Below are 27,762 nucleotides of genomic sequence, written 5' to 3'. Positions count from 1 at the left end.
AATGATTGAGCCACAGTATACACAGATCTGTACAGTGAAGATTATGTCACGATAGGGCATACTGCTTTGCTTTTTTTTTTTTTTTTTTTTTTTTTTTGAGGCTGAGTCTCACTCTGTTGCCCAGGCTGGAGTGCAGTAGCACAATCTCGGCTCACTGCAACCTCCACCTTCCAGGTTCAAGTGATTCTCCTGCCTCAGCCTCCTGAGTAGCTGGGATTACAGGCACATGCCACCATGCCCGGTTAATTTTTGTATTTTTAGTAGAGACGGGGTTTCACCATGTTGATCAGGTTGACCTCAAACTCCTGACCTCATGATCCGCCCGCCTCGGCCTCCCAAAGTGCTACAATTACAGACATGAGCCACTGCATCTGACCAGTAGGGCATACTTCTGTATGAGTGCTGAGGGCATGCTGTGAATGAAGTGACTACATTGGGTGGGATTAATAAAAATGGCTTCTTGAAGGAGGTGTCTAGATAGCTTTGGGATACGGGTCCCATTTTTGGTCCATTCAAGTCCCCACCCCACACAATATATTATGGGAGAGTCCTTTTTCTTGAACTGTAGGAGTTCCAGGAAGCGCTCGCCCCTGGCCGAGGATATGTCCTTGCAAAACACGAGCCCTCCTAGTGAAGAGGGGATGTCACCCAAAGCCTACCACCGGTGTGTACATTTGCTTTTTCCCATTGTCCCTTCCAGTTGGCCACTCTCGGTCCTGTTAAATTCACCTTGCAAATTAGTCATCATATTTGAGTTTCCATTGTTTGATGAAAACAAAGTGTTAATGGGGATTACTGAAGAAGAAAGAGAAAGCCCGTGTCCTGGAAGAGCTTAGACTTAGTTGGGAAAATTATACTAACATTGAAATACTTAACACTTGGCAAACAGAATATCAACAGTGTAATTTAACCTAATATGAACCAAGCTCTTACATGATAAGAGAATGTGAAACAAAAAGTTTAATCAGAGTGGGATAAGGTTGTAATGAGGAAAACTTCTTGGAGGAGGTGAGTTTTAGGCAGGATTTGGAACAGGGGTTGTGGAAAAGTTGAGAGAAATCATAAATGTGGGCAGTAGCATTTGCAAAGACCTTAAGATGGGAACATTTATAAGAACATAGGAATGAAATTTGTTTGACTGGATTAGGAGAATGTTGAAGTTGGGTGAGATGGTCCACTTGATGGAGAGTCTAGTAGACCCTGCTTCTGGCAGGTGGCTATTTGCAAGGTTATATCATATTCCCCTGGGAATAGCCAGAAACTGCTGGTAGGGGCTAGGATAATTCTTCTGTTCTCCCCACGGGGAAGGATACAGCTTTTCTTTCATCTTGGGTTCCCTTAGGAGGTGTTTGGTGATGACTCTGAGATCTCTAAAGAATCATCAGGAGTAAAGAAGCGACGAATACCCCGTTTTGAGGAGGTGGAAGAAGAGCCAGAAGTGATCCCTGGGCCTCCATCAGAGAGCCCTGGCATGCTGACTAAGCTCCAGGTTAGTAATTAGGGACTGGAAGCAAAGTGGTTTTGTGAGTTGAAGAAGCAAAAGGTGCATGGGTCTGTATTTATTGTGATTTTTTTTTTTTTTTTTTTCGAAATGGAGTTTTGCTGTTATCACCCGGGCTGGAGTGCAGTGGTGCGATCTCAGCTCACTGCAACCTCTGCCTCCCGGGTTTAAGCGATTGTCCTGTCTCAGCTTCCCAAGTAGCTGGGATTACAGGTACCCGCCACCAAGCCCGGCTCATTTTTGTATTTTTAGTAGAGACGGGGTTTCACCATCTTGGCCAGGCTGGTCTTGAACTCATGATCTCAGGTGATGCGCTCGCCTCGGCCTCTCAAAGTGCTAGGTTTACAGGAGTGAGCCACCGTGCCTGACTTATTTTTTGTATTTCTTTTAGTAGAGACGGGGTTTCACCATGTTGGGTAGGCTGGTTTCGAACTTCTGACCTTAGGTCATCTGCCCACCTCGGCCTCCCAGGTGCTGGGATTACAGGCGGGAGCCAGCGTGCCTCACCTTATTGTGATCTTGATTTAAATTAGTGTTTAGCATTTGGGGAAGTTTTTTTTTTTTTTTTTTTTTTTTTTTGAGACGGAGTCTCGCTCTGTCGCCCAGGCTGGAGTGCAGTGGCGCGATATCGGCTCACTGCAAGCTCCACCTCCCGGGTTCACGCCATTCTCCCGCCTCAGCCTCCGAGTAGCTGGGACTACAGGCGTCCGCCACCACGCTCGGCTAGTTTTTTGTATTTTTAGTAGAGACGGGGTTTCATCATGTTAGCCAGGATGGTCTCGATCTCCTGACCTCGTGATCCACCCGCCTCGGCCTCCCAAAGTGCTGGGATTACAGGCTTGAGCCACCGCGCCCGGCCTTTTTTTTTTTTTTAAGATGGAGTTTCACTCTGTTGCCCATGCTGGAGTGTAGTGGTGTGATCTCAGCTCACGGCAACCTCCACCTCCCAGGTTTAAGTGATTCTCCTGCCTCAGCCTCCGGAGTAGCTGGGACTACGTGCGCACACCACTACGCCTGGCTAATTTTTGTATTTTTAGTAGAAGCGGTGTTTTGCCATGTTGGCCAGGCTGGTCTGGAACTCCTGGCCTCAAGTGATCTGCCACCTTAGCCACCCAAACGGCTGGGATTACAGGTGTGAGCCACTGCGCCAGGCCAGCATTTGGGAAAATTTTATTTCTTGCTTTATGTTTTAGCATTCTTTTATTTGACCAGGAGTATTCCAGGTAAGGGTATTGAAATTGCCATTTACTGTGGCCAGCAAGGTGTGTTATGTACATTATTTGCCTAATTACCTACGTCACTGAGTCATTGAGAAAATTAAATGAAATGATCAGAACTCATCTTGATGACAGAGGAGAATTTCCAAACATAATGCAAAGAAGATATAATCCACTAATAAATAATTTTAAGTTGACTTTGTATTTTTTTTTAACAGGAAATATTTGTGTTTTTTCAATTGGTAGTGTTAAATAATTTTGATACCACATGAACAATAAGTGTTTACCATTTAATATTTGAGGGGGGTAATAGAACATACACAGAAATATAGATGGGTGGATTTGCATATATGTGATATTTACAGAAGGAAAGAAATGGGTGATTTTTTTTTTTTTTTGGAGATGTCTCTCTCTGTCACTCAGGCTGGAGCACGCTGGTGCGATCTCGGTTCACTGCAGCCTCCGCCTCCCAGGTTCAAGTGATTCTCCTATCTCAGCCCCCCAAGTAGCTGGGACTATAGGCATGTGCCACCATGCATGGCTAATTTTGTATTTTTAGTAGAGATGGGGTTTCACCATATTAACCAGACTGGTCTGGAACTCCTGACCTCAAGTGATCTGCCTCCCAAAGTGCTGGGATTACAGGCGTGAGCCACCATGTCTAGCCTGTTTTTGTTTTTCAGGCAAGGTCTCACTCTGTCCTCTAGCCTGGAGTTCAGTGGCGAGATCTTGGCTTACTGCAACCTCTGCCTCCCGGGCTTGAGTGATCCTCCCACCTTGGCTTCCCAAGTAGCTGGGACTACAGGCCACCATGCCTGGCTGATTTTTGTATTTTTTGTAAAGATGGAGTTTTGCCACGTTGCCCAGGCTGGTCTTGAACTCCTGGGCTGAAACGATCCTCCTGCCTAAGCCTCCCAAAGTGCTGGACTTAGAGGAGTGAGCTACCACGCCCAGCTGATTCTTTTCTTTTCTTTTCTTTTTGAGATGGAGTCTCGCTCTGTCACTTAGGCTGGAGTATGGTGGCGCGATCTCAACTCACTGCAACCTCTGCCTCCTGGGTTCACACCATTCTCCTGCCTCAGTCTTCTGAGTAGCTGGGACTACAGGCACGTACCACCACGCCCAACTAATTTTTTGTATTTTTAGTAGAGACAGGGTTTCACCATGTTAGGATGGTCTTGATCTCCTGACCTTGTGATCCCCCCGCCTCGGCCTCCCAAAGTGCTGGGATTACAGGCATGAGCCACTGTGCCTGGCCTGATGATGTTTTTTATGGAGAATAGGGATGGATGTATTCACAATATATCCTTTTGCAATTTTTCTTTTTTTTTTGAGACAGAGTCTTGCTCTGTCACCCAGGCTGGAGTGCAATGGCGTGATCTTGGCTCACTGCAACCTCCGCCTTTGGGGTTCAAGCTATTCTTCTGCCTCAGCCACCCAGGTAGCTGGGATTACAGGCGCACACCACCACGCCTGGCTAATTTTTTTGTATTTTTAGTAGAGACGGGGTTTCACCATGTTGGTCAGGCTGGTCTTGAACTCCTGACCTCACGATCCGCCTGCCTCGGCCTCCCAAAGTGCTGGTATTACAGACGTGAGCCACCGACCCAGCCTGTAATTTTTCATTTTATTATTTTATTTTATTTTATTTTTTGAGATGGAGTCTCGCTCTTGCACTGTTGCCCAGGCTGGAGTGCAGTGGTGCAGTCTCAGCTCACTGCAGCCTCCGCCTCTTGGATTCAAGCAGTTCTCCTGTCTCAGCCTCCTGAGTAGCTGGGATTACAGATGTGCATCACCATGCCCAGCTAATTTTGTATTTTTAGTAGAGACTAAATTTAGTTTCACCATGGTGGGCAGGCTGGTCTCAAACAACTGACCTCGTGATCTACCTACCTTGACCTCCCAAAGTGCTAGGATTACAGGCGTGAGCCACTGCGCCCAGCACTGTAATTTTTTATTTTCTTATTTATTTATTTATTTATTTATTTAGAGATGTCACTGCGGGAGTGCAGTGGCATGATCTTGGCTAACAATAACCTCCGCCTTCTGGGTTCAAGCAATTCTCCTGCCTCAGCCTCCTGAGTAGCTGGCATTACAGGCGCCCACCACCACACCTGGCTAATTTTTGTATTTTTACTAGAGATGGTGTTTCACCATATTAGCCAGGCTGGTCTTCAGCTCCTGACCTCAAGTGATTCACCCACTTCAGCCTCTCAAAGTGCTACAGGCGTGAGCCACCATGCCTGACCCTTCTGTAATTTTTGAATTTTGAATATCACCTATTCAAGAAAAAATGTTAAAGACAAATTTTTAAAAATATCTGGAAGCTCTTTTTGCAAAATGCAAGAGGAGTTGTTTGACTATACCCTCAAAGCTTATCATTCTGAACTTCTTTAGGACAGAAGGGGTTTATAGAGACAAGGGAGCAGGTCTTTGCACCATCGTCTCTTGTTTCTCAAACTAGTAGTTCAAGTACTAATATCATGATTTTTTTAAAAAAATTAAGTATAGGCTGGGAGCAGTGGCTCACGCCTTTCATCCCAATACTTTGGGAGACTAAGGCAGGCGGATAAGGAGATTGAGACCATCCTGGCTAACAGGGTGAAACCCTGTCTCTACTAAAAATACAAAATCCATCCTGGCTAACAGGGTGAAACCCCGTCTCTACTAAAAATACAAAAAATTAGCCGAGTGTAGTGGTGGGTGCCTGTAGTCCCATCTACTTGGGAGGCTGAGGCAGGAGAATGGCGTGAACCCGGGAGGCAGAGCTTGCAGTGAGCCAAGATTGCGCCACTGCACTCCAGCCTGGGCCACAGAGTGAGACTCCGTCTCAAAAATTAAAAAAAAAAAAATTAAGCATAATATTTTGTGTAGGTTCTGTTAGGTTTGCATGCATTATTTAAGTGGTTACAATAGAACTATAAGGTAGGTACTGTTTCTTTCCTCCCTTTTAGACGCTTAGGAGGTTTAGAGACTAAGTTCCTTATCCAAGATAACAAAGGCATTAAGTGTCAGAGTTAAGATTCAAACTCGGGCCGGGCGCGGTGGCTCAAGCCTGTAATCCCAGCACTTTGGGAGGCCGAGGTGGGTGGATCACGAGGTCAGGAGATCGAGACCATCCTGGCTAACGTGGTGAAACCCCGTCTCTACTAAAAATACAAAAAACTAGCCGGGCGTGGTGGCGGGTGCCTGTAGTCCCAGCTACTTGGAGGCTGAGGCAGGAGAATGGCGTAAACCTGGGAGGCGGAGCTTGCAGTAAGCTGAGATCGCACCACTGCACTCCAGCCTGGGCGACACAGTGAGACTCTGTCTCAAAAAAAAAAAAAAGATTCAAACTCAGGTTTCTCTGACTCCAGAGTCTCAGTCATCACATTGTATTGCTACCTAATATGCCAATCTTGCCTTAGGAACTTGGGTTGAAAAATTCCAGTGCACACTTTAATCTTGACTAAATTTTTTGCACTATGGTAGACAGTATGTGGTATATTCAAAAAATTTTAAGTGTCTAGACCTGAGAGCCTTGTGGGTTTAAAAACCTGAATGGGAGTAGTAAAGAGGAGAAATTAACAGTTTTTCAATTTTTTTCCTGGAGAGCAGATCAAACAGATGATGGAGGCAGCAACACGACAAATCGAGGAGAGGAAAAAACAGTTGAGCTTCATTAGCCCCCCTACACCTCAGGTATTGTGTCTAGATTACTCTGAAGACAATAGTCTTTGGCACAGAATTTCTTGCCATCCACTCAAAATGAGAGACCAGAAGAGGTGACTGCATGTTTTACTTCATAATCATCTACTACAGTCTACCATGATGTGTATGTGTGTATCTGTGTGTATGCATACGTGTATTTGTCTGCCTGTCTTAATGCCTCTGATTTCTTTTACTCTATCTCACAGCCAAAGACTCCTTCTTCTTCCCAACCAGAGCGACTTCCAATTGGCAACACTATTCAGCCCTCCCAGGCTGCCACTTTCATGAATGATGCCATTGAGAAGGCAAGGAAAGCAGCTGAACTACAAGCTCGAATCCAAGCCCAGCTGGCACTGAAGCCAGGACTCATCGGCAATGCCAACATGGTGGGCCTGGCTAATCTCCATGCCATGGGCATTGCTCCCCCGTGAGTGTCTATTTCATGGAATACCTTTTCATTTCTGAAGTTTGAGAAGCAATAAATACCTTTGAATGTTACTGATCTGGCTGGGCGCAGTGCCTCAGGCCTATAATCCTAGCACTTTGGGAGGCCGAGGTAGGTGGATCACCTGAGGTCAGGAGTCAGGAGTTTGAGACTAGCCTGACCAATATGATGAAACCCCGTCTCCACTAAAAATATAAAAATTAGCTGGACGTGGTGGTGCATGCCTGTTATCCCAGCTACTCGGGAGGCTGAGGCAGGAGAATCACTTGAATCCAGGAGGCAGAGTTTGCAGTGAGCTGAGATCGTGCCACTGCACTCCAGCCTGGGTGACAGAGGGAGACTCTGGCTCAAAAACAACAACAACAAAAAAAATTACTGATCCTCTTTTTCCACAGAACCTAGATCATTTCTCACAGTTCCATATTTCTTATGTGTGATTGATTAACCAGTTGAATTTTTTCTCTTGGCTTCCCTGTTGTTGCAGGGTTTATTATCTTCTTATGATTGATATAACTGAGATTAAGGTTATTCATCTGATATTGGAGCTCTCAATAGAGCCAGGTTTCCTTCCTGGTTTCAAACTCAGATTTATCCATTAAAGCACATTATGTGAGATCAGATCTGAGGTTCCTCTGCAAATGGTCAAAGATGTTACACTTTTTTTTTTTTTTTAGCATCTACAGTTGGTCTGGCATCCCATGACTGACGTAAGAATTCAGGGATAAAGAAAGATAGGATTGTAAATTCATATAATTTATAAACTCATTTCTTTTGGTGGTCTTGTATGCTGAAATATCTACTTTGATATTTTTAATCAAGATGTTATTGGCAGGTCGTGGTGACTCACACTTGTAATCCCAGCACTTTGGGAGGCCGAGACTGGCAGATTGCTTGAGCTCAGGAGTTCAAGACCAGCCTAGGCAACATGGCAAAACCCCATCTCTCTAAAAAATACAACAATTAGCCAGGCATGGTAGAGCATGCCTGTAATTCTAGCTACTTAGGAGACTGAGGTGGGAGAATTTCTTTGAGCCTGGGAGGTTGAGGTTGCAATGAGCTGTGATTATGGCTCTGTACTTTAGCCTGGGCAACAGAGTGAGACCATGTCTCAAAAGAAAGATGGTATTACTCACTGATGAGATTGTTCCCTAGAATTATTTTATCGTCTTTTTTTTTTTTTTGAGAGGGAGTCTCACTCTGTTGCCCAGGCTGGAGTGCAGTGGCGTGATCTCGGCTCCCTGTAACCTCCACTTCTTGGGTTCAAGGAATTCTGCCTTAGCCTCCAAAGTAGCTGGGACTACAGGTGCCCATCTAAATTTTGTATTTTTTGTAGAGATGGGGTTGCACTATGTTGCCAAGGCTGGTCTCGAACTCCTGGGCTCAAGCGATCCACCTGCCTCAGCCTCCCAAAGTGCTGGGATTACAGTGTGAGCCACCACGCCCGTCCATCCAATAACTCTTACGGAGAAGGCACTGCACCCTCAACTTCTGGGCTCAAGTGACCCTTCTCAACCTCCTGAGTAGCTGGGACCAAAAGTATATGCCACCACACCCAGCTAATTTTAAATTTTTTGTTGAGATGGGATCGCCTTGTGTTGCCCAGATTGGTCTCTAACTCCTGGACTCAAGTGATCCCTCTGCCTTGGCCTCCCAAAATGCTGTGGTTCTAGTCTTGAGCCACCACACCTGGCTTTATTTTGTTTGTTTTTTTGTTTGCCTTAATGTTCCATACAGGATTTATTTCTTTGCGGGCTATTTTTCAGGAAGGTGGAGTTAAAAGACCAAACGAAACCTACACCACTGATCCTGGATGAGCAAGGGCGCACTGTAGATGCAACAGGCAAGGAGATTGAGCTGACACACCGCATGCCTACTCTGAAAGCCAATATTCGTGCTGTGAAGAGGGAACAATTCAAGCAGCAACTAAAAGAAAAGCCATCAGAAGACATGGAATCCAATACCTTTTTTGACCCCCGAGTCTCCATTGCCCCTTCCCAGCGCCAGAGACGCACTTTTAAATTCCACGACAAGGGCAAATTTGAGAAGATTGCTCAGCGATTACGGACAAAGGTATCTGGCTTATAGTATAACACAGAATTTAGAAAAAGTTAAGAAGCTGAAAGGAAAACATTGTAAAATCTCTGTGTTCTAGGAAATTAGATAAATAGGTCATTTAAAGCAGCAGTCCTCAACCTTTTTGGCATCAAGGACTCATTTCATGGAAGACAATTTTTCCCCTGGAGTAAGGATGGTTTTGTGATGGTTTAAGAACATTACCTTTATTGTGTACTTTATCATTATTATTATTTTTGAGATGGAGTTTTGCTCTTGTTGCCCAGGCTGGAGTGCAATGGCATGATCTCGGCTTACTGCAACCTCCGCCTCTCAGGTTCAAGTGATTCTCCTCGAGTAGCTGGAATTACAGGCATGCACAACCACGCCTGACTAATTGTGTATTTTTGGTAGAGATGGGATTTCTCCATGTTAGTCAGGCTGGTCTTGAACTCCTGATGTCAGGTGATCTGCCCACCTTGTCCTCCCAAAGTGCTGGGATTACAGGCGTGAGCCACCACACCCACCTTTTTTTGGCAGGGGAGCGGGGACAGAGTCTTGCACTGTTACCTGGGCTGGAGTGCAGTGGTGCAATCTCAGCTCACTGCAGCCTCCACTTCCTGGGTTCAAGCCATTCTCCTGCTTCAGCCTCCTGAGTAGCTGGGACTACAGGCGTGCGCCACCATGCCTGACTAATTTTTTGTATTTTTAGTAGAGACAGGGTTTCACTGTGTTGGCCCGGCTGGTCTTAAACTCCTGACCTTGTAGTCTGCCTGCCTTGACCTCCCAAAGTGCTGGGATTACAGGCGTGAGCCACTGTGCTGACTTCTATTATTATTTTATTTTAATATATGATGAAATAATTATATAACTCACCATAATCTAAAATCATTGGGAGCCTTGAGTTTGTTTTCCTGCTGAGACGGTCCCATCTGGGTGTGATAGGAGACAGTGACAGATCATCAGGCATTAGATTCTCATAAGGAATGTGCAACACAGCCCCCTGGCATGTGCAGTTCACAATAGGGTTCACTCTCCTATGAGAATCTAATGCCACCACGGATCTGACAGGAGGTGGAGCTCAGACCATAATGCAGGTAATAGGGAGCAATTGTAAGTACAGATGAAACTTTGTTGGTTTGCCTCCTGCTCACCTCCTGCTGTACAGCCCAGTTCCTAAAAGGCCACAGACTGGTGGGTTGGGGACCCCTGATTTAAAGCAATGAATAATTTGAAAATATGCAGGACGAGGTGGCTCAAGCCTATAATCCCAGCGCTTTGGGAGGCCGAGGTGGGTGTATCACAAGGTCAGGTGTTCGAGACCAGCCTGCCCGACATGGTGAAACCCCATCTCTACTAAAAATACAAAAATTAGCCGAGCGTGGTGGCGGGCACCTGTAATCCTAACTACTTAGGAGGCTGAGGCAGGAGAATCACTTGCAATTGGAAGGTGGAGGTTGCAGTGAGCCAAGATCGCGCTACTACACTCCTGCCTGAGCGAAAGAGCGAAACTCCGTCTCAAAAAAAAAGTTTTAAACAGATTTTACTTCCTAATTAGTTTCTACATAAGTGGAAATACTAAATTGAGTTTGAAAATTCTCCACATACAACTAAGTGGAGGGAAACAATTTGAAACATTCTGACTGACTGAGGAAGACTTGCCTGGAGTTAAAATTTCCTGCAGAAAGTACACCTGGAGAGTTGAATTGATTGTATATTGAATGACCTTTGCCTTCTTTTTATCCTCTCAGAGTGAGGTTTTCATAAAATTCTATTTCTGTGTATTTACTGCAGGCATATACTGTGGAGTGAAGGGAGAGGGTGAAGGTGAGGATCTATGTAAATGAACTAAATAAAGGATAAAATAAAGCAGAACAACTCCTTTCTAAACTTTCAGAATGAATTTGTTGCATTAGGTGTAAAGAGTTCAAAGGGGAAATGTTTTGAAATTTGGGATTATTGGCCAGGCGTCATGACTCATGCCTATAATCCCAGCACTTTGGGAGGCCGAGGTGGGCGGATCACGAGGTCAGGAAATTGAGACCATCCTGGCTAACACGGTGAAACTCCTACTCTACTAAAAATACAAAATAATTAGCCAGGCGTGATGGCAGATGCCTGTAGTCCCAGCTACTCGGGAGGCTGAGGCAGGAGAATGGCGTGAACCTGGGAGGTGGAGCTTACAGTGAGCCAAGATGGCGCCACTGCACTCCAGCCTGGGTGACAGAGCGAGACTCCGTCTCAAAAAAAAAAAAAAAAAAAAATTGGGAATCTGGCCCCGCACAGTGGCTCATGCCTGTAATCCCAGCACTTTGGGAGGCCAAGGCAGGCAGATCACCTGAGGTCGGGAGTTTGAGACCAGGCTGACCAACATGGAGAAACCCCATCTCTACTAAAAATACAAAATTAGCTGGAGTTGGGGGCGCATGCCTGTAATCCCAGCTACTCCAGAGGCTTAGGCAGGAGAATGGCTTGAACCTGGGAGGCGGAGGTTGCTGTTAGCCAAGACCATGCCATTGTACTCCAGCCTGGGCAACAGAACGAAACTCCATCTCAAAGAAAAAAAAAAAAATTGAGATTCTACAAATTCTGTTTTCTATGATTCCAATTTATCTTTCTGTCTTGGATTATCTTGTTTTTAGGCTCAACTGGAGAAGCTACAGGCAGAGATTTCACAAGCAGCTCGAAAAACAGGCATCCATACTTCGACTAGGCTTGCCCTCATAGCTCCTAAGAAGGAGCTAAAGGAAGGAGATATTCCTGAAATTGAGTGGTGGGACTCTTACATAATTCCCAATGGCTTTGATCTGTGAGTTTGTTTTAGTACCTTTTTAAAAAAACAGTTTTTAATCAGCCGAGTTTTAAGATTCAAGTTAATACCTTTTAGTAAAGCTAGTGGGAAGGATGGTACTCATTCATTAATTAAAATTTTAAAATCCAAGAAAGATAAATAACTGTACACAAGCTCCTGTGTTTTTTGTTTTGTTTTGTTTTGTTTTTTGTTTTGAGAGGGAGTCTCACTCTGTCACCTAGGCTAGAGTGCAGTGGCACGATCTCAGCTCACTGCAACCTCCACCTCCCGGGTTCAAGAGATTCTCCTTGAATTCTCCTTGAACCTCAGCCTCCCGAGTATCTGGGACTACAGGTGTGCACCACCACGCCTGTCTGCTTTTTGTATTTTTGGTAGAGAGAGGGTTTTGCCATGTTGGCCAGGCGGGTCTCGAACTCCTGACCTCAGGTGATCTGCCCGCCTTAGCCTCCCAAAGTGTTGGGATTACAGGCATGAGCCACTGCACCAGGCCAAGCTCCTGCATTTGTGATGTATCATATAGGTTGTTTTTAGCTTTTGGGGTTAATGTAGGATAACTAGGGACACAAATAATCTACAAAAGCAAAGTCTGTAATTAATTTTGCTCTGTTACACATTGTTGCCTGTTTTTAGCATTATTTTCCTTAATTACATTCTTTTGCTACATATTATAGGTGTTTACATTTCCTAAAGATCTCATTGTGATAGAGCAAGGATTATTAGTTGGTAGGTGAGATAATTGTAAATATATCTTATAAGGCTGGGCTTGGTGGCTGACACCTGTTATTTCCAGCACTTTTGGAGGCTGAGGGCTGAAGGATTGCTTGAGCCCAGGAGTTAAAGACCAGCTTGGGCAATATGGTGAGACCTCATTTCTATAAAAATTAAAAAAGAAAAAAAAAGTAGCTGGGCATGGTGGGTTGGCTACCCAGGAGGCTGATGTGAGAGAATCACTCAAGCCCAGGAGTGTCTGTGCTGCAGTTAGCTATGACCATGACCACTGCACTCTAGCCTGGACAACAGAGTGAAACTCTGTCTCAAAAAAAAAAAAAAAAAAAAAGGATATAAGACACATTTGAGGAGCTTTAAATATATCTGCTCCATCATTTTTTTTTTTTTTTTTCTTCTGTCTGAGACAGAGTTTCGCTCTTGTTGCCCAGGCTGGAGTGCAATGGCGCGATCTGGGCTCATTGCAACCTCCGCCTGACAGGTTCAAGTGATTCTCCTGCCTCAGCCTCCCAAGTAGCTGAGATTACAGGCATGCGCCACCACGCCTGGCTAATTTTTTGTGTTTTTAGTAGAGATGGGTTTCTCCATGTTGGTCAGACTGGTCTTGAACTCCCGACCTCGGGTGATCCACCTGCCTCAGCCTCCCAAAAGTGCTGGGATTACAGGCATGAGTCACTACGCCCGGTGTTTTTTGTTTTGTTTTGTTTTGTTTTTTGTTTTTTAAAGACAGAGTCTCACTCTGTTGTCTGAGCTGGGAGTGCAGTGACATGATCTCGGCTCACTGCAACCTCTGTCTCCTGGGTTGAAGCGATTCTCCTAGCTCAGCCTCCTGAGTATCTAGTACTACAGGCAAATACCACCACACCTGGCCAGTTTTTATATTTTTAGTAGAGAAGGGTTTCACTGTTTGGCAAGCTGGTCTCAGACTCCTGACCTTAGGTGATCCACCTGCCTCGGTGTCCCAAAGTGCTGGGATTATAGGCATAAGCCACTGCGCCTGGCCCTGCTCCATCATTCTGATACATGGCTTTAGTAGATTTTATCTTAGCCTTTCCTTGCCCATTCTTTGTCAGCCACTGTTCCAGGGACTTATTGTCACTAATGAGAGAACATAGCATCTATCAGCTGTGGCATGGTAGAAAAAAGGTTGGGAATGACTGCTGTGGAGAGTGTGTTCAACCATAGAGGGACTCAGTTCTCTCATCATAAAAATTATATGTAATTTAATTATATATTTTAGGTACGTAAATGCTATTTTAGGTATATCAAGCGCAAGAACCCATTATGGAGAATGGATTTTTTCATTGTATTTCTGAGACTCCTCTCTTAGAATCATCTCTACCCACATATCGCGTTTTCTTTCCTTCCTACAATTTTAGTACAGAGGAAAATCCCAAGAGAGAAGATTATTTTGGAATCACAAATCTTGTTGAACATCCAGCCCAGCTCAATCCTCCAGGTAATGTATAGATTCCTGAATCAAGTCTCTAGAGCAGCATTATCCACTGGAAATTTATACAGCGATGAACATGTTCTGTATCTGTGCTGTTCAATACAGTAGCCACTATCCATGTGTAATTCTTTTTTTTTAATTCAGTTTTTTTCCTAACAATAGTTTGTAGTTTGACCAGTGAACATACATTTTAAGTGCATATTCCTGTGCTTAGAATTTCATGAGACAGCCAAGCATGGTGGCTCATGCCTCTAATCCAAACACTTTGGGAGGCCACGGCAGGAGGATCGCTTGAGGCCAAGAATTCAAGACCAGTCTGGGCAACACAGTGAGACCCATCTCAAGGAAAAATAATTTGGCTGGATATGGTGGCTCATGCCTATAATCACTGCACTTTGGGAGGCTGAAGTGGGCAGATTACTTGAGCTCAGGAGTTCCAGATCTGGGCAGCATAGCAAAACCCCATCTCTACAAAAAATAAAATCAGCCGGACATGGTGGCGTGCATCTATAGTCCCAGCCTCTTGGGAGGCTGAGGTGTGGAGGATGGCTTGAGCCTGGGAGGTAGAAGTTGCAGTGAGCTGAGATGGCGCTGCTGCACTCCAGCCTGGGTGATACTGCCAGACCTTGTCTCTTAAAAAAAAAAGAACCCCAAAAATTTCATGAAGCTTTTACATTTACAGTTCCCTGGTTGTTCCTAGGAAGCAGCCCTCAGCTTGCTCCTTTTATAGAACCACATGTTGTCATGGCATCCATAGCTAAATGCAAATGCAAGAGCTAAACTCTTGGTTTGGTGTGTTATTAGATGCGATATGCTCCACTACCCACTGTGAGGGATGCTAACTCCAAAGGACTTTTTGTTAGTTTCCCAAAGTTGAAACTGGGAAACAAAGTCGCTTTTTTTTTTTTTTGAGATGGAGTTTCACTTTTGTCACCTAGGCTGGAGTGCAATGGCGCAATCTCCATTCACTCATTCACTACAACTTTCACTCCCCGGCCAGGTTTAAGCGATTCTCCTGCCTCAGCCTCCCAAGTAGCTGGGATTATAGGTCCCCACCACCACACCTGGCTAGTTTTTGTACTTTTAGTAGAGACAGGGTTTTGTCATGTTGATCATGCTGGTCTTGAACTCCTGACCTCAAGTGATCCTCCCACCTCAGCCTCCTAAAGTGCTGGGTTTACAGGTGTGAGCCACCGCACCTGGCCCTAATTTTGTTTTCTGCATTTGCCAGGGATCATTGAATGAGGGAGTTTAACAGCTTAAAGGAAAACAACTAAGAACACTACTTAAGAAAGAGGCTGGGTGCAGTGGCTCACGCCTGTAATCCCAGCACTTTGGGAGGCTGAGGCAGGTGGATTATGAGGTCAGGAGTTCGAGACCAGCCTGGCCAATATGGTGAAACCCTGTCTCTACTAAAAATATAAAAATTATTGGGGAGGGGGTGGTGCGTGCCTGAAGTCTCAGCTGCTCGGGAGGCTGAGGCAGGAGAATCGCCTGAATCCGGGAGGCAGAGGTTTCAGTGAGCCGAGATCGTGCCACTGCACTCAAGCCTGGGTGACAGAGCGAGAAATGACCGGGCGCGGTGGCTCACGCCTGTAATCCCAGCACTTTGGGAGGCCAAGGCAGGCGGATCATGAGGTCAGGAAATTGAGACCTCTGGCTAACAAGGTGAAACCCGGTCTCTACTAAAAATACAAAAATTAACCAGGCCTGGTGGTGGGTGCCTGTAGTCCCAGCTACTCGGGAGGCTGAGGCAGGAGAATGGTGTGAACCTGGGAGGCAGAGCGTGCAGTGATCCGAGATTGTGCCACTGTACCCCAGTCTGGGCAACAGAGCGAGACTCCGTCTCAAAAAAAAAAAAAAAAAAAAAAGATAAGAATGTTTTTTAAAAATATACTGCTGGGCACCAGGCCTGAACTGATTTTAATCTTACTGATTCCTTAACAAGTTTTCTCCGTTTTCTATTTAAAGTTTATATATATATATACACACAGACACACACACATATTTTTTTTTTTAGATGGAGTCTCACTCTATCGCCAGGCTAGAGTGCAGTGGCACAATCTCAGCTCACTGCAACCTCCGCCTCCTGGATTCAAGTGATTCTGCTGCCTCAGCCTCCCGAGTAGCTGGGACTACAGGCGTGTGCCACCATGCCCAGCTAATATTTGTACTTTTAGTGGAGTCGGGGTTTCACCATGTTGGCCAGGCTGGTCTCGATCTCTTGACCTTGTGATCTGCCCGTCCCTGCCTCCCAAAGTGCTGGTATTACAGGCATGAGCCACTGCACCTGGCCTCAATATATTTTTTACATAAAATGTTTATAATAGAGTTGAGTCTCACTTGGTTGTCCAGGCTGGTCTGGAACTCTTGGGCTCAAGCAATCCTCCCACCTTGGCCTACCAAAGTGCTTTAGGCATAAGCCACTGCGTCCAGCCTAAAGTTTCTTTTAATGATATTGATATTTATCTAGGTCTCTTTAATATTCTTATTGCTGTCCAGGCATGGTGGCTCATGCCTGGCCAACATGGTGAAACCCCGTCTCTACTAAAAATACAAACATTAGCCAGGCATGGTGACATGTGCCTGTAATCCTAGCTACTCGGGAGGCTGAGGCAGGAGAATTACTTGAGGCTGCAGTGAGCTGAGATCGGGCCATTGCACTCCAGCCTGGGTGACAGAGTGGGGGGGAAAATATATATATATATATATATATATAATTTTCTTATTGCTTTGGTATACTAATCTCTGCCCTGACAGTTGACAATGACACACCAGTTACTCTGGGAGTATATCTTACCAAGAAGGAACAGAAAAAACTTCGGAGACAAACAAGGAGGGAAGCACAGAAGGAACTACAAGAAAAAGTCAGGCTGGGCCTGATGCCTCCTCCAGAACCCAAAGGTACATCTCTTAGTGGCCTCTGCTGTTAAAAAGAGTGGCAAGTTTATGTCTTTAATTCTGGAGGAACTTTAACATCTCTCTATGTCTGAGTGATTTCTGTTTCTAAGAATCATTCTTGGGGTCTTTTTTCTCCAAGTGTTCTACCATCTTTTCATATTAAGATAGGTCAACACATTCATTATAGAGGCCATTTAAGGCTTATTTTTAAGCATACTGATCATACAACACTCTGGTTTTCCTGGAAGAATACAGGTCTTGAAATTCATGGAGATAGTAGTTGCAGTATTTGGGTAGACTTTTTATGTACATAATTCTTAATGTTTTAATTTTTACAATGAAAGTGCAGGATAAAGAAATTGCCCCTGTAGTTACATTCTCGTTCAGCAATATTTTGACTGAGGACTGAACTCTTTCACTAGATGCTGTGATAAGTACCAATCTTCAACTTAATTGTGTGAACTTCTGCAAATGCTGAAGTGATTGGGTTAGATTTTCAAGGTAGTAGTTATTGGAGGAAGTGAGTTTAGAAGCAGAGATTTGAAATAGGTAAATAATATGAATTGGTGTAGAAGAGATAACAAGTTACTCCAGCTGGAGAAGTGACTTCAAAGATTGACTGCTGTCCTCTCTTCACTGCAGTGAGAATTTCTAATCTGATGCGAGTATTAGGAACAGAAGCTGTTCAAGACCCCACGAAGGTAGAAGCCCATGTCAGAGCTCAGATGGCAAAAAGACAGAAGTAAGTGCCATGGGATTGGGTGGAAACCCCGGGCAAGGACCCTTCCCAAACTCTTCTGGGGGATCCATATTTGGAGGGAGGGGAGAGTTCTCCGTTGCTCTCTCTTTCCCTCAGCCCTGCCTCTGATCTTCAATGCCTTTCTCACTTGTGGATGTCCTTCCTGTCACGACAGAGCGCATGAAGAGGCCAACGCTGCCCGAAAACTCACAGCAGAACAGAGAAAGGTCAAGAAAATTAAAAAGCTTAAAGAAGACATTTCACAGGGGGTACACATATCTGTATATAGGTAGGTGTCCATACTGGGCCGACCTTCCCCTTAGAATTACTAAAACATTTTCCAAGTGCTTGAGGCAGAATCATTGTGGCCTAAAAGCATACCTGACACCAGTTCCTACTCTCTTTTAATGACCCTAGTGTGGATCAAGAGCTAGTAAATCTTGTAAAATAGCGAGGGTTAATGACTTATGTTTATGGTTATCCAAGTCTTCCCTCTGAAGTCTTCTTTTTTTACCAGACTATTAGTTCTGAAAAAATGAACAAATCAATATACTTGTTCAGGCCAAGATATGAACTAAAGATTGTATGTCGTTTGAGGACTATAAAATATCATCCTATTTCTTTTTTTTTTTCATCTTTTTTTTTAAATGGTCTGAGTTTGCTTCCAACATCCATGGAAGCATTACAAATTTTCTTTCCTCGGTAGTCATATCCTTACCCTGATGTATTGCTGTGTTTCATCCTCACTCCAAAATGCGTTTTATATGTTGTAAATATTTTTCTACCTTTGTGTTGATTTAATGTTTTTATTTTTTTATGTTGAGTACATGTTTATATTCTATTTTTAAAATGTGCTTATTTCTATTAACTAGTTCTTTATTATAAAAGTACATTATTACAAAAGTAGTGAATGTTTATTAAGATTTAAAAAATTGTCTGACAATACAGAAGAACACTTACTCAGAATGTCTCCTTTCTATTCTGTGATCCCTTAGAACCACTCTCTTTAGGTAATTGCTATTAACAGTTTTTCACATCTCCTCCTAGAAAATTTTCATGCCTATATAGTGATCCTATATAGATTTCATTTGTTTATTTATTTATTTATTTATTTATTTATTTAAGATGGAGTTTCAGTCTTGTTGCCCAGGCTGGAGTGCAGTGGCACAATCTCGGCACACTGCAGCCTCTGCCTCCCAGGTTCAAGCGATTCTCCTGCCTCAGCCTCCTGAGTAGCTAGGATTACAGGCATGCACCCCCACGCCTGGCTAATTTTTGTGTTTTTAGTAGAGATGGGGTTTCACCATGTTGGCTAGGCTGGTCTCGAACTCCCGACCTCGTGATCTGCCCACTTTGGCTTCCCAAAGTGCTGGGATTACAGGTGTGAGCCACTGCGCCAAGCCGAGTAATCCTATATTATGAGGGTCTAAGGGTCTAGAGGACAAAAAGTCTGTAGGTCTTTACATTGTCAAGAACAATGAGATTATAAGCATTTTTGGATAATAGTAAATACCTCTCCCTGATTCTTAGAGTAAACTTTGGTTACCTGCTATTGTGTAATGTAAAGTGCTAGACTTTGAAAAAATATGAGAGTGTGGAAATATTTCTAGACTCATCAACTCTACCTTTTAAGCATTCATCTATTTGTTTACTCCAGAGGCCTTTGTTTATAGAGAGGAAACCATTTGGGATTCATCTCTACTTGCCACTCCATTCAGGCAGCTGCTGATGCTAAAATGGAAGACATAACTAAACTTTCCCTTCTCCAGAGTTCGAAATTTGAGCAACCCAGCCAAGAAGTTCAAGATTGAAGCCAATGCTGGGCAACTGTACCTGACAGGGGTGGTGGTACTGCACAAGGATGTCAACGTGGTAGTAGTGGAAGGGGGTGAGTCTGAAAAACTTGAGGGAGACTGTCCCCAGACAACCCTGGGCTTAGAGTGATTAGCATTGTGGGGAGAAAGGAGAAAAAGATAGTATTTTAGTGCCATACCTGATATAATATGCTAGGTCATTGCTTCTGTGTTTATTGGAATAGAAGGCCCTAAGATGTGGTCCTGGGATTGCTTCAACTACCACATTAATGTCTGAGCTCAGAGGTTCTTTCTAACCCATCATCTTCCACAGTTCTGGCAAAATTCTTCTTCTCTGTTTCCAGGCCCCAAGGCCCAGAAGAAATTTAAGCGTCTTATGCTGCATCGGATAAAGTGGGATGAACAGACATCTAACACGAAGGGAGATGGTGAATGGGGGTTAGAGGGGATTAAGTGGGAGAGCTGTGGGAGGTGGGGATGGTGCATCTGTCCATTCATTTTATTCCCTCCCTGTGACACTCTTGCTAACACTAGATAGTGTTCAGGAATTTTAGAAAGACCCATTTAGACTTTGAGCCTCCTAGACATTCATATAATATTTACTATATAATTATATGCATGAATGGTAAAGCTTTCTTTTTTTTTTTTTTGCCTATCATTTAAGGCTTTTCTACCCACTGGTTTCTGTGTCCTGGATCTGAGTACTGGTTATATGAATTTATTCAGTATTTGAAAATTCAGCAAGCAGCTAGGCATGGTGGCTCCTGCCTGTAATCCTAGCACTTTGGGAGACTGAGGCGGGCAGATTGCCTGAGGCCAGGAGTTCGAGACCAGCCTGGGCAAACAACGTGGTGAAACCCCATCTCTACAAAAAGTACAAAAATTTGCTGGGTGTGGTGGCACACACCTGTATTCCCAGCTACTCAGGAAGCTGAGGTGGGAGGATCACTTGAGCTTGGGGAGGTCAAGGCTGCAGTAAGCTGTGATTGTGCCACTGCAATCCAGCCTGGGTGACAGAATGAGACCCTGTCTCAAAAAGAAAAAGCAAATCCAGTAAGCTATACATTCATGTGTACAGTGTCTATATTATATTATTATTTGATTTTTTTTTTTTTTAAGCATTGAAGGCAAAAAGATTTTCAGGTCAAAAAAGCTCTGCTTTGATCAAACTACTTTTTCTTTTGCCTGTTTTTTTTATATATATATATACATACACATATATGTATACATGTACATGCTCACACATATGCTCCTCAACTTATAATGGGGTTAGTTCCAATAAACCTAAGATAAGTTGAAAATATCGTTAAGTCAAAGATGCATTTAAGGCCAGGTGCAGTGGCTCACACATATAATCCCAGCACTTTCGGAGGCCCAGGAAAGCAGATCATTTGAGGTCTGGAGTTCGTAACCAGCCTGGCCAACATGGTGAAACCCCATCTCTACTAAAAACACAAAAATTCGGGGCATGGTGGTGGGCCTCTGTAATCCCAGCTACTCGGGAGGCTGAGGCAGGAGAATCGCTTGAACCTGGGAGGCGGAGGTTGCAGTAAGCTGTGATTGCACCACTGCACTCCAGCTTGGGTGACAGAGCGAGACTCCATCTCAAAAAAAAAAAAAAAAAAAAATGCATTTAATACATCTGATCTTTAGGACATCATAACTTAGCCTAGCCTTCCTTAAACTTTCTCAGAATACTTAGATTAGCCTACAGCTGGGCAAAATCATCTTACACAAAGCCTATTTTTATCTCACGTAAGAGTATTTTACTGCATATTGCTAGCCCAGGAAAATCTCAAAATTTAAAATTTGAAATACATTTTCTACTAAATATTTATCACTTTCACACTGTACTCAAGGCAAAAAATTCTAAGTCAAGGACTGTCTGTATCTGACATGCTTCTGGCCATCATACTTCCATTAGTGTTCATTCTCATCTTTGAAGACCTGGATTAGCATTTAAAATCTGCAGAGAGGCTGGGCGTGGTGGCTCATGCCTGTAATCCCAGCACTTTGGGAGGCTGAGGCGGGTGGATCACCTGAGATCAGGAGTTTGAGACCAGCCTGACATGGTGAAACCCCATCTCTACTAAAAAATACAAAAATGAGCTGGGCATGGCAGTGTGTGCCTGTAACCCCAGCTACTCGGGAGGCCTAGGCAGGAGAAGCATTTGGAACGGGGGAAGCAGAGGTTGCAGTGAGCCAAGATTGTACCACTGCACTCCAGCCTGAGTGAGAGAGTGAGACTCTGTCTCAAAAAAATAAAAATATGAATAAAATCTGCAGAGAGTTCATCTTAAGAGACCCAAGAATAAAAAATAAAATCTACAGAGAGCCTTTTCTTAACTTTACCTAACTAGCCTTCCTGACTTTTTGTCCTTGAAGTATTTAAAGTACATTTTTGTAATATAATTGGTGTATATTTTATTTTGTTTTACACGTGCATTTTTTTTTTTTTTTTTGAGATGGAGTTTTTGCTCTGTTGCCCAGGCTGGAGTGCAGTGGCACCATCTTGGCTCACAGCAACCTCCGCCTCCCAGGTTCAAGTGATTCTCCTGCCTCGGCCTCCTGAGAAGCTGGGATTACAGGCACCCGCCACCACGCCTGGCTAATTTTTGTGTTTTTAGTAGAGATGAGGTTTCACCATGTTGGCTAGGTTGGTCTGAAACTCTTGACTTCAAGTGATCCACTCACCTCAGCCTCCCAAAGTGCTAGGATTACAGGCGTGAGCCACCACACTGGCCGATAATTTTGATTTGGTATATCTGCCTTCCTCCATTGGGCGAAAGTTTTTTGAGAGTAATAAATGATGTTGACATCTGAAGCCTGCTTCCCAGAGTACCTAGGACAAGTTTTTATTCTTGACTGCTTGTCTTTTATTTCCTTATTCCCAGTACCTGTTACAGCTCTTGATTCATAACAAGTGCTAAGTAAATGCTAATTGTATTAATTAATATTCCTTTTTACTTGGAGCTTCAAGTCTAATTTGGGGAAAATAAAGAGCAACAGAAAATAAAACATTTGGTCCAACACATAAAAAGGGTGACAATATTTAAGAGTTTGGTTAGACTTGAATATTGTTTCTTTAGAACCTGAATCTCAAGTCTAAGTCTATAACAAGATTTCTCTTCCAGATGATGAGGAATCTGATGAGGAAGCTGTGAAGAAAACCAACAAATGTGTACTAGTCTGGGAGGTAGGTGATCCTTTGTAAAACATTGTAAAACTTTAGCCAACTCCTGATTATTTATACTATTTAAGTAGAGCAATGGAATGTAAGATCTAATCAGTGAATAATCCCTTAAATAATTTATGTTTCTTTTTGGAATCCATTTTTAAATGGTTGGCAATAAATTCTTCCTGATCATCTGTTTAGTTAAATTGATGATTATTTAGTATATGCTATCTGGGGAAGTGTGTGGACAGTGCTGCTGGTAGCAGGAATACAAATTCTCTACCAAAAATTGTTTATTTCACAGTCATGAATATGAGACTTGGAAAGAGGGGAATGAATTGCTGTGGGATTTACCTTTGGATATAGTGAAGGAAGTATGATACTTAAGAATATAAAGTTAGGAGGCTGGGCAGTGCTGCTTATTAGCTGTGTAATCTGGGCAAGACACTTAACGTCAAATTCTGTTGCCTTAGCTATAAAATGTGGATACTGTTTGCTATCTATATTGTCAATTTTTTGAGAATGAAATTAGATAATTGTGTGATAGTACTTCATAAAATGTGACTAAATCACTCTTCAAGTGGAATATTTTTTATGGTTATCTAGTTCTTTAATCCTTGAAGGCTTCTTAGAGAACCAGTATTAAAACCAGTATTAATGTTTTCATGTTTGTTTTTAGGTATAGTACATGTATATCTTTTTTGGGGGTGGGTGGAGGGTACGGAGTTTTGCTCTTGTTGCTCTGTCGCCCAGGGTGGAGTGCAATGGTGTGATCTTGGCTTACCGCAACCTTTACCTCCCGGGTTCAAGCAATTCTTCTGCCTCAGCCTCCCAAGTAGCTCGGATTACAGGCATATGCCGCCATGCCCAACTAAGTTTTGTATTTTTAGTAGAGACGGGGTTTCTTCATGTTGCTCAGGCTGGTCTCAAACTCCCGACCTCAGGTGATACACCTGCCTTGGCCTCCCAGAGTGCTGGGATTACAGGCATGAGCCACTGTGCCCAGCACCCGCATTTTTTTTTTTTTTTTTTTGAGACAGAGTTTTGCCCTTGTTGCCCAGACTGGAGTGCAATGGTGCAATCTCAGCTCACCGCAACCACTGCCTCTTGGGTTCAAGCGATTCTCCTGCCTCAACCTCCCGAGTAGCTGGGATTACAGGCATGAGCCACCATGCCTGGCTAATTTTGTATTTTTAGTAGAGATGGGGTTTCATCATGTTGGTCAAGCTGGTCTTGAACTCCTGACCTCAGGTGATCCGACCACCTTGGCCTCCCAAAGTGCTGGGATTACAGGCATGAGTCACCACGCCTGGCTATATATCTTCTATTTTTAAAATGTACTTATTTCTAGTATATGTGCTGCTGAAGCAAGCACTAAAATGTGCTTGTTTCTGTTAATGAATTCTTTATTATAAAAGCAGTATGTTATTACAAAAGTAGTAAATGTTTATTAAGATGAAAAAAAAAATTCTAGGCCTGGCGTGGTGGCTCAAGCCTGTAATCCTAGCACTTTGGGAGGCCGAGACGGGCAGATCACGAGGTCAGGAGATCGAGACCATCCTGGCTGACACGGTGAAACCCCGTCTCTACTAAAAAAAAAAAAAAATACAAAAAACTAGCCGGGCGAGGTGGCGGACACCTGTAGTCCCAACTACTCGGGAGGCTGAGGCAGGAGAATGGCATAAACCCGGGAGGCGGAGCTTGCAGTGAGCTGAGATGCGGCCACTGCACTCCAGCCTGGGTGACAGAGCCAGACTCCGTCTCAAAAAAAAAAAAAAAAAAAATTCTAATTATACAGAAGAGTACTTACTGAGACCCAGCACAGTGGCTTACTGAGACCCAGCACAGTGGCTTACGCCTATAATCCCAGCACTTTGAGAGGATGAAGTGGTTGGATCACTTGAGCTCAGGAGTTCAAGACCAGCCTGGGCAACATGGGGAAACCTCGTCTCTACAAAAAATACAAAAATTAGCCAGGCCTGGTGGTGTCTGCTTGTAGTCCCAGCTACTTGAGAAGCTGAGGTGGGAGGATTGCTTCAGCTTGGGAGTTTGAAGCTGCAGTGAGCTGTGATTGTGCCACTGGACTCCAGCCTGGGCACCAGAGTGAGACCCTGTCTTAACAAAAAAAGAAAAAGTCTCAGGCCGGGCATGGTGGTTCACGCCTGTAATCCAGCACTTTGGGAGGCCAAGGCGGGCGGATCACGAGGTCAGGAATTTGAGACCAACCTGGCCAACATGGTGAAACCCCGTCTCTACTAAAAATACAAAAATTAGCTGGCCGTGGTGGCCGGTGCCTGTAATTGCAGCTACTTGGGAGGCTGAGGCAGGAGAATCGCTTGAATCCGGGAGACGGAGGTTACAGTGAGCCGAGATCACACCATTGCACTCCAGCCTGGGCGACAGTGCGAGACTGTTTCTCAAAAACAAAAGGTCTCTTCCTATTCTCTCTGATCTCTTCAGACCAGTCTTTATAGGTAATTGCTATTAATAGTTTTTCTTCTGAAGGAGCAATAAAAAAATAAAAATTAAAAAAAAGGTTTTCATGTATCCTTCTGCCTTATCCCAGATTCTTCAATTTATGCATACAAATTAGATGATAATAACCATAGTATTTGTTTCTCTGTTTAGTAAGTTCCCACCTGCATATTATCTTTTTTTTAAATCAATTTTTTTTTTTTTTGAGACGGAGTCTCGCTGTGTCTCCCAGGCTGGAGTGCAGTGGCGTGATCTCGGCTCACTGCAAGCTCCGCCTCCCGGGTTCATGCCATTCTCCCGCCTCAGCCTCCGAGTAGCTGGGACTACAGGCACCCGCCACAACGCCCGGCTAGTTTTTTGTATTTTTAGTAGAGACGGGGTTTCACCATGTTAGCCAGGATGGTCTCGATCTCCTGACCTCGTGATCCACCCGCCTCGGCCTCCCAAGTGCTGGGATTACAGGCTTGAGCCACCGTGCCCGGCCAATTTTTTTTTTTTTTTTTAGAGACAGGGTCTTGCTCTGTTGCCCAGGCTGGCGTGCAGCGGTGCAGTCATAGCTCACTGCAGCCTTGAACTCCTAGGGACAAGCAATTCTCCAGTCTCAGCTTCTCAAGTATCTGAGACCTCAGGTCCACACCACTGTGCCTGGCTAATTTTTAGAAATCCAGTCTCACTATGTTGCCTAGGCTTGTCTCGAACTCTTAGCCTTGACTGATCCTCCCATCTCAGCCTCCCAGAGTGCTGGGATTATAGGCATGAGCTACTGCGCCCATATCTTCACATATCTCAGCCCCCTCATCTCTTTTCAATTTTCTTCTATTTATCTCTGAAGAGTACTTACTGAAAAAGTCGCGGCTTCTTAGAGAACCAGTATTGGCCGGGCGCGGTGGCTCAAGCCTGTAATCCCAGCACTTTGGGAGGCCGAGACGGGCGGATCACAAGGTCAGGAGATCTAGACCATCCTGGCTAACATGGTGAAACCCCGTCTCTACTAAAAATACAAAAAAACTAGCCGGGCGAGGTGGCGGGCGCCTGTAGTCCCAGCTACTTGGGAGGCTGCGGCAGGAGAATGGCGTAAACCCGGGAGGCGGAGCTTGCAGTGAGCTGAGATCCGGCCACTGCACTCCAGCCTGGGCGACAGCGATACTCTGTCTCAAAAAAAAAAAAAAAAAAAAAAAAGAGAACCAGTATTAATGTTGTAGGAATTTAGTTTTCAGGAATTGTCTTTCATGTTCAGAAATAAGCCAAGTTCTGCTCCAGCCTCCTTATTGGAGTCTACTCCCTGAAAGCCTCTTGAGGTAGTGCTTTATGACTGCCATTGCTGCTGGTGCCTTTGGCAAGAATGCCGTTCTACCCAGTACTGTCTTTTTCTGTTGTAATTCTCTGCTGGTACCTGCTCTTCTTCTGTTCCCCACCCGGAGTTGTTCTTTGTTGCTGGGCCCCAAAGCCTTCTGCTTGTATAAATAGTTTTTTCGGCCTTTTTGAAGGCCCAAATTTAGTCCTGAAGGCCTGGTGGGAGATAAGTTTATCTCATTCCACCTTCCATAGTTCTTCCTGACTTGCTGTTCCACCCAGGCACCAGAGCAAAGAATTCCTCATCCTCATTTCTTTTTTTTTTTTTTTTTTGAGACGGAGTCTCGCTCTGTCACCCAGGCTGGAGTGCAGTGGCCGGATCTCAGCTCACTGCAAGCTCCGCCTCCCGGGTTCACGCCATTCTCCTGCCTCAGCCTCCCGAGTAGCTGGGATTACAGGTGCCTGCCACCTCGCCCGGCTAAGTTTTTGTATTTTTAGTAGAGACGGGGTTTCACCGTGTTAGCCAGGATGGTCTCGATCTCCTGACCTCGTGATCCGCCCGTCTCGGCCTCCCAAAGTGCTGGGATTACAGGCTTGAGCCACCGCGCCCGGCCCATCCTCATTTCAAAAATCTAAAAACCTTATACATATGAATTCATAAAAACTCATACAAATATCCAAGGAAATGGAGGTCACAATTTTTTTTTTTTAACCATAAAATCACGTTCAGCTGGGCACATGTCTCACAAATGTTACTAGGTCTTATAAAAGAATATTATATCTGATTTAAATAAGAAATTGAAGTGTTTTTATTACATATCTCTTTCCTAGGGTACAGCCAAAGACCGGAGCTTTGGAGAGATGAAGTTTAAACAGTGTCCTACAGAGAACATGGCTCGTGAGCATTTCAAAAAGCATGGGGCTGAACACTACTGGGACCTTGCGCTGAGTGAATCTGTGTTAGAGTCCACTGATTGAGACTACTGCAAGCCCTTGCCTCTCCCCCCCTTGCCTTTGTCTCTTCAGTCCTCTCACTTATTCTATTTCCCAACCCACTCCCACTTGTTGTGTGATCTCAGAACTGTGCCAAGCAGACACTGGGACAAAGGGAGAATATCTTGCTCCCCTCCCGAGTCAGCCTGGTGTTGCCCTTTATTCCCCTTATGTGCATATGATTAAAGAGTTATTTTTAAACTTGGTGTGATATTTTTCACACATTCCTAAGTACTAGAGTTTGGGTCTCCAGGTGATCTTTTTTCCAGACTTTTAGCAATTGCTGTAGAAAAAAAATTTTTTGTCATTGACATTTATTTATATATATAAATGGATGAATGGATGGATGGATAGATGGATGTGTATTTTTGAAGTCTAGTGGAAATGTCTGATCTCATCCTGGAGCTAGAATGATAAATACTGTTTTCCTGGAGCAGAATGAAGCAGGGAGATGTGTAAAGTGGTAAGGGAGGGAG

General features: G+C 44.2%; 1 protein-coding gene across 2 annotated transcripts in view; it reads left to right on the top strand.

Moving 5' to 3' along the window:
- LOC105497806 (pre-mRNA processing factor 3) overlaps positions 1-27,520 on the top strand; it is a 32,995-nt gene extending 5,475 nt beyond the window's left edge. For both annotated transcript variants that reach the window (XM_011769190.3, XM_011769191.3), the window contains exons 4-16: positions 1,343-1,489; positions 6,316-6,399; positions 6,615-6,835; positions 8,617-8,923; positions 11,548-11,714; positions 13,823-13,902; positions 16,657-16,800; positions 17,440-17,539; positions 17,712-17,825; positions 19,306-19,424; positions 19,695-19,778; positions 22,485-22,546; positions 27,125-27,520. In XM_011769190.3, the coding sequence (XP_011767492.1) occupies positions 1,343-1,489; positions 6,316-6,399; positions 6,615-6,835; positions 8,617-8,923; positions 11,548-11,714; positions 13,823-13,902; positions 16,657-16,800; positions 17,440-17,539; positions 17,712-17,825; positions 19,306-19,424; positions 19,695-19,778; positions 22,485-22,546; positions 27,125-27,271 (1,776 nt within the window). In that variant the 3' untranslated portion in view covers positions 27,272-27,520. The remainder of the gene's footprint in view (positions 1-1,342; positions 1,490-6,315; positions 6,400-6,614; positions 6,836-8,616; positions 8,924-11,547; positions 11,715-13,822; positions 13,903-16,656; positions 16,801-17,439; positions 17,540-17,711; positions 17,826-19,305; positions 19,425-19,694; positions 19,779-22,484; positions 22,547-27,124) is intronic.
- Positions 27,521-27,762: the final 242 nt, after the last annotated feature.

This window comes from Macaca nemestrina, chromosome 1 (assembly GCF_043159975.1).
Source record: "Macaca nemestrina isolate mMacNem1 chromosome 1, mMacNem.hap1, whole genome shotgun sequence".
NCBI lineage: Eukaryota > Metazoa > Chordata > Mammalia > Primates > Cercopithecidae > Macaca > Macaca nemestrina.
The sequence above is the reverse complement of the archived record's forward strand: the minus strand, read 5'-3'. Positions and strand labels throughout refer to the sequence as shown.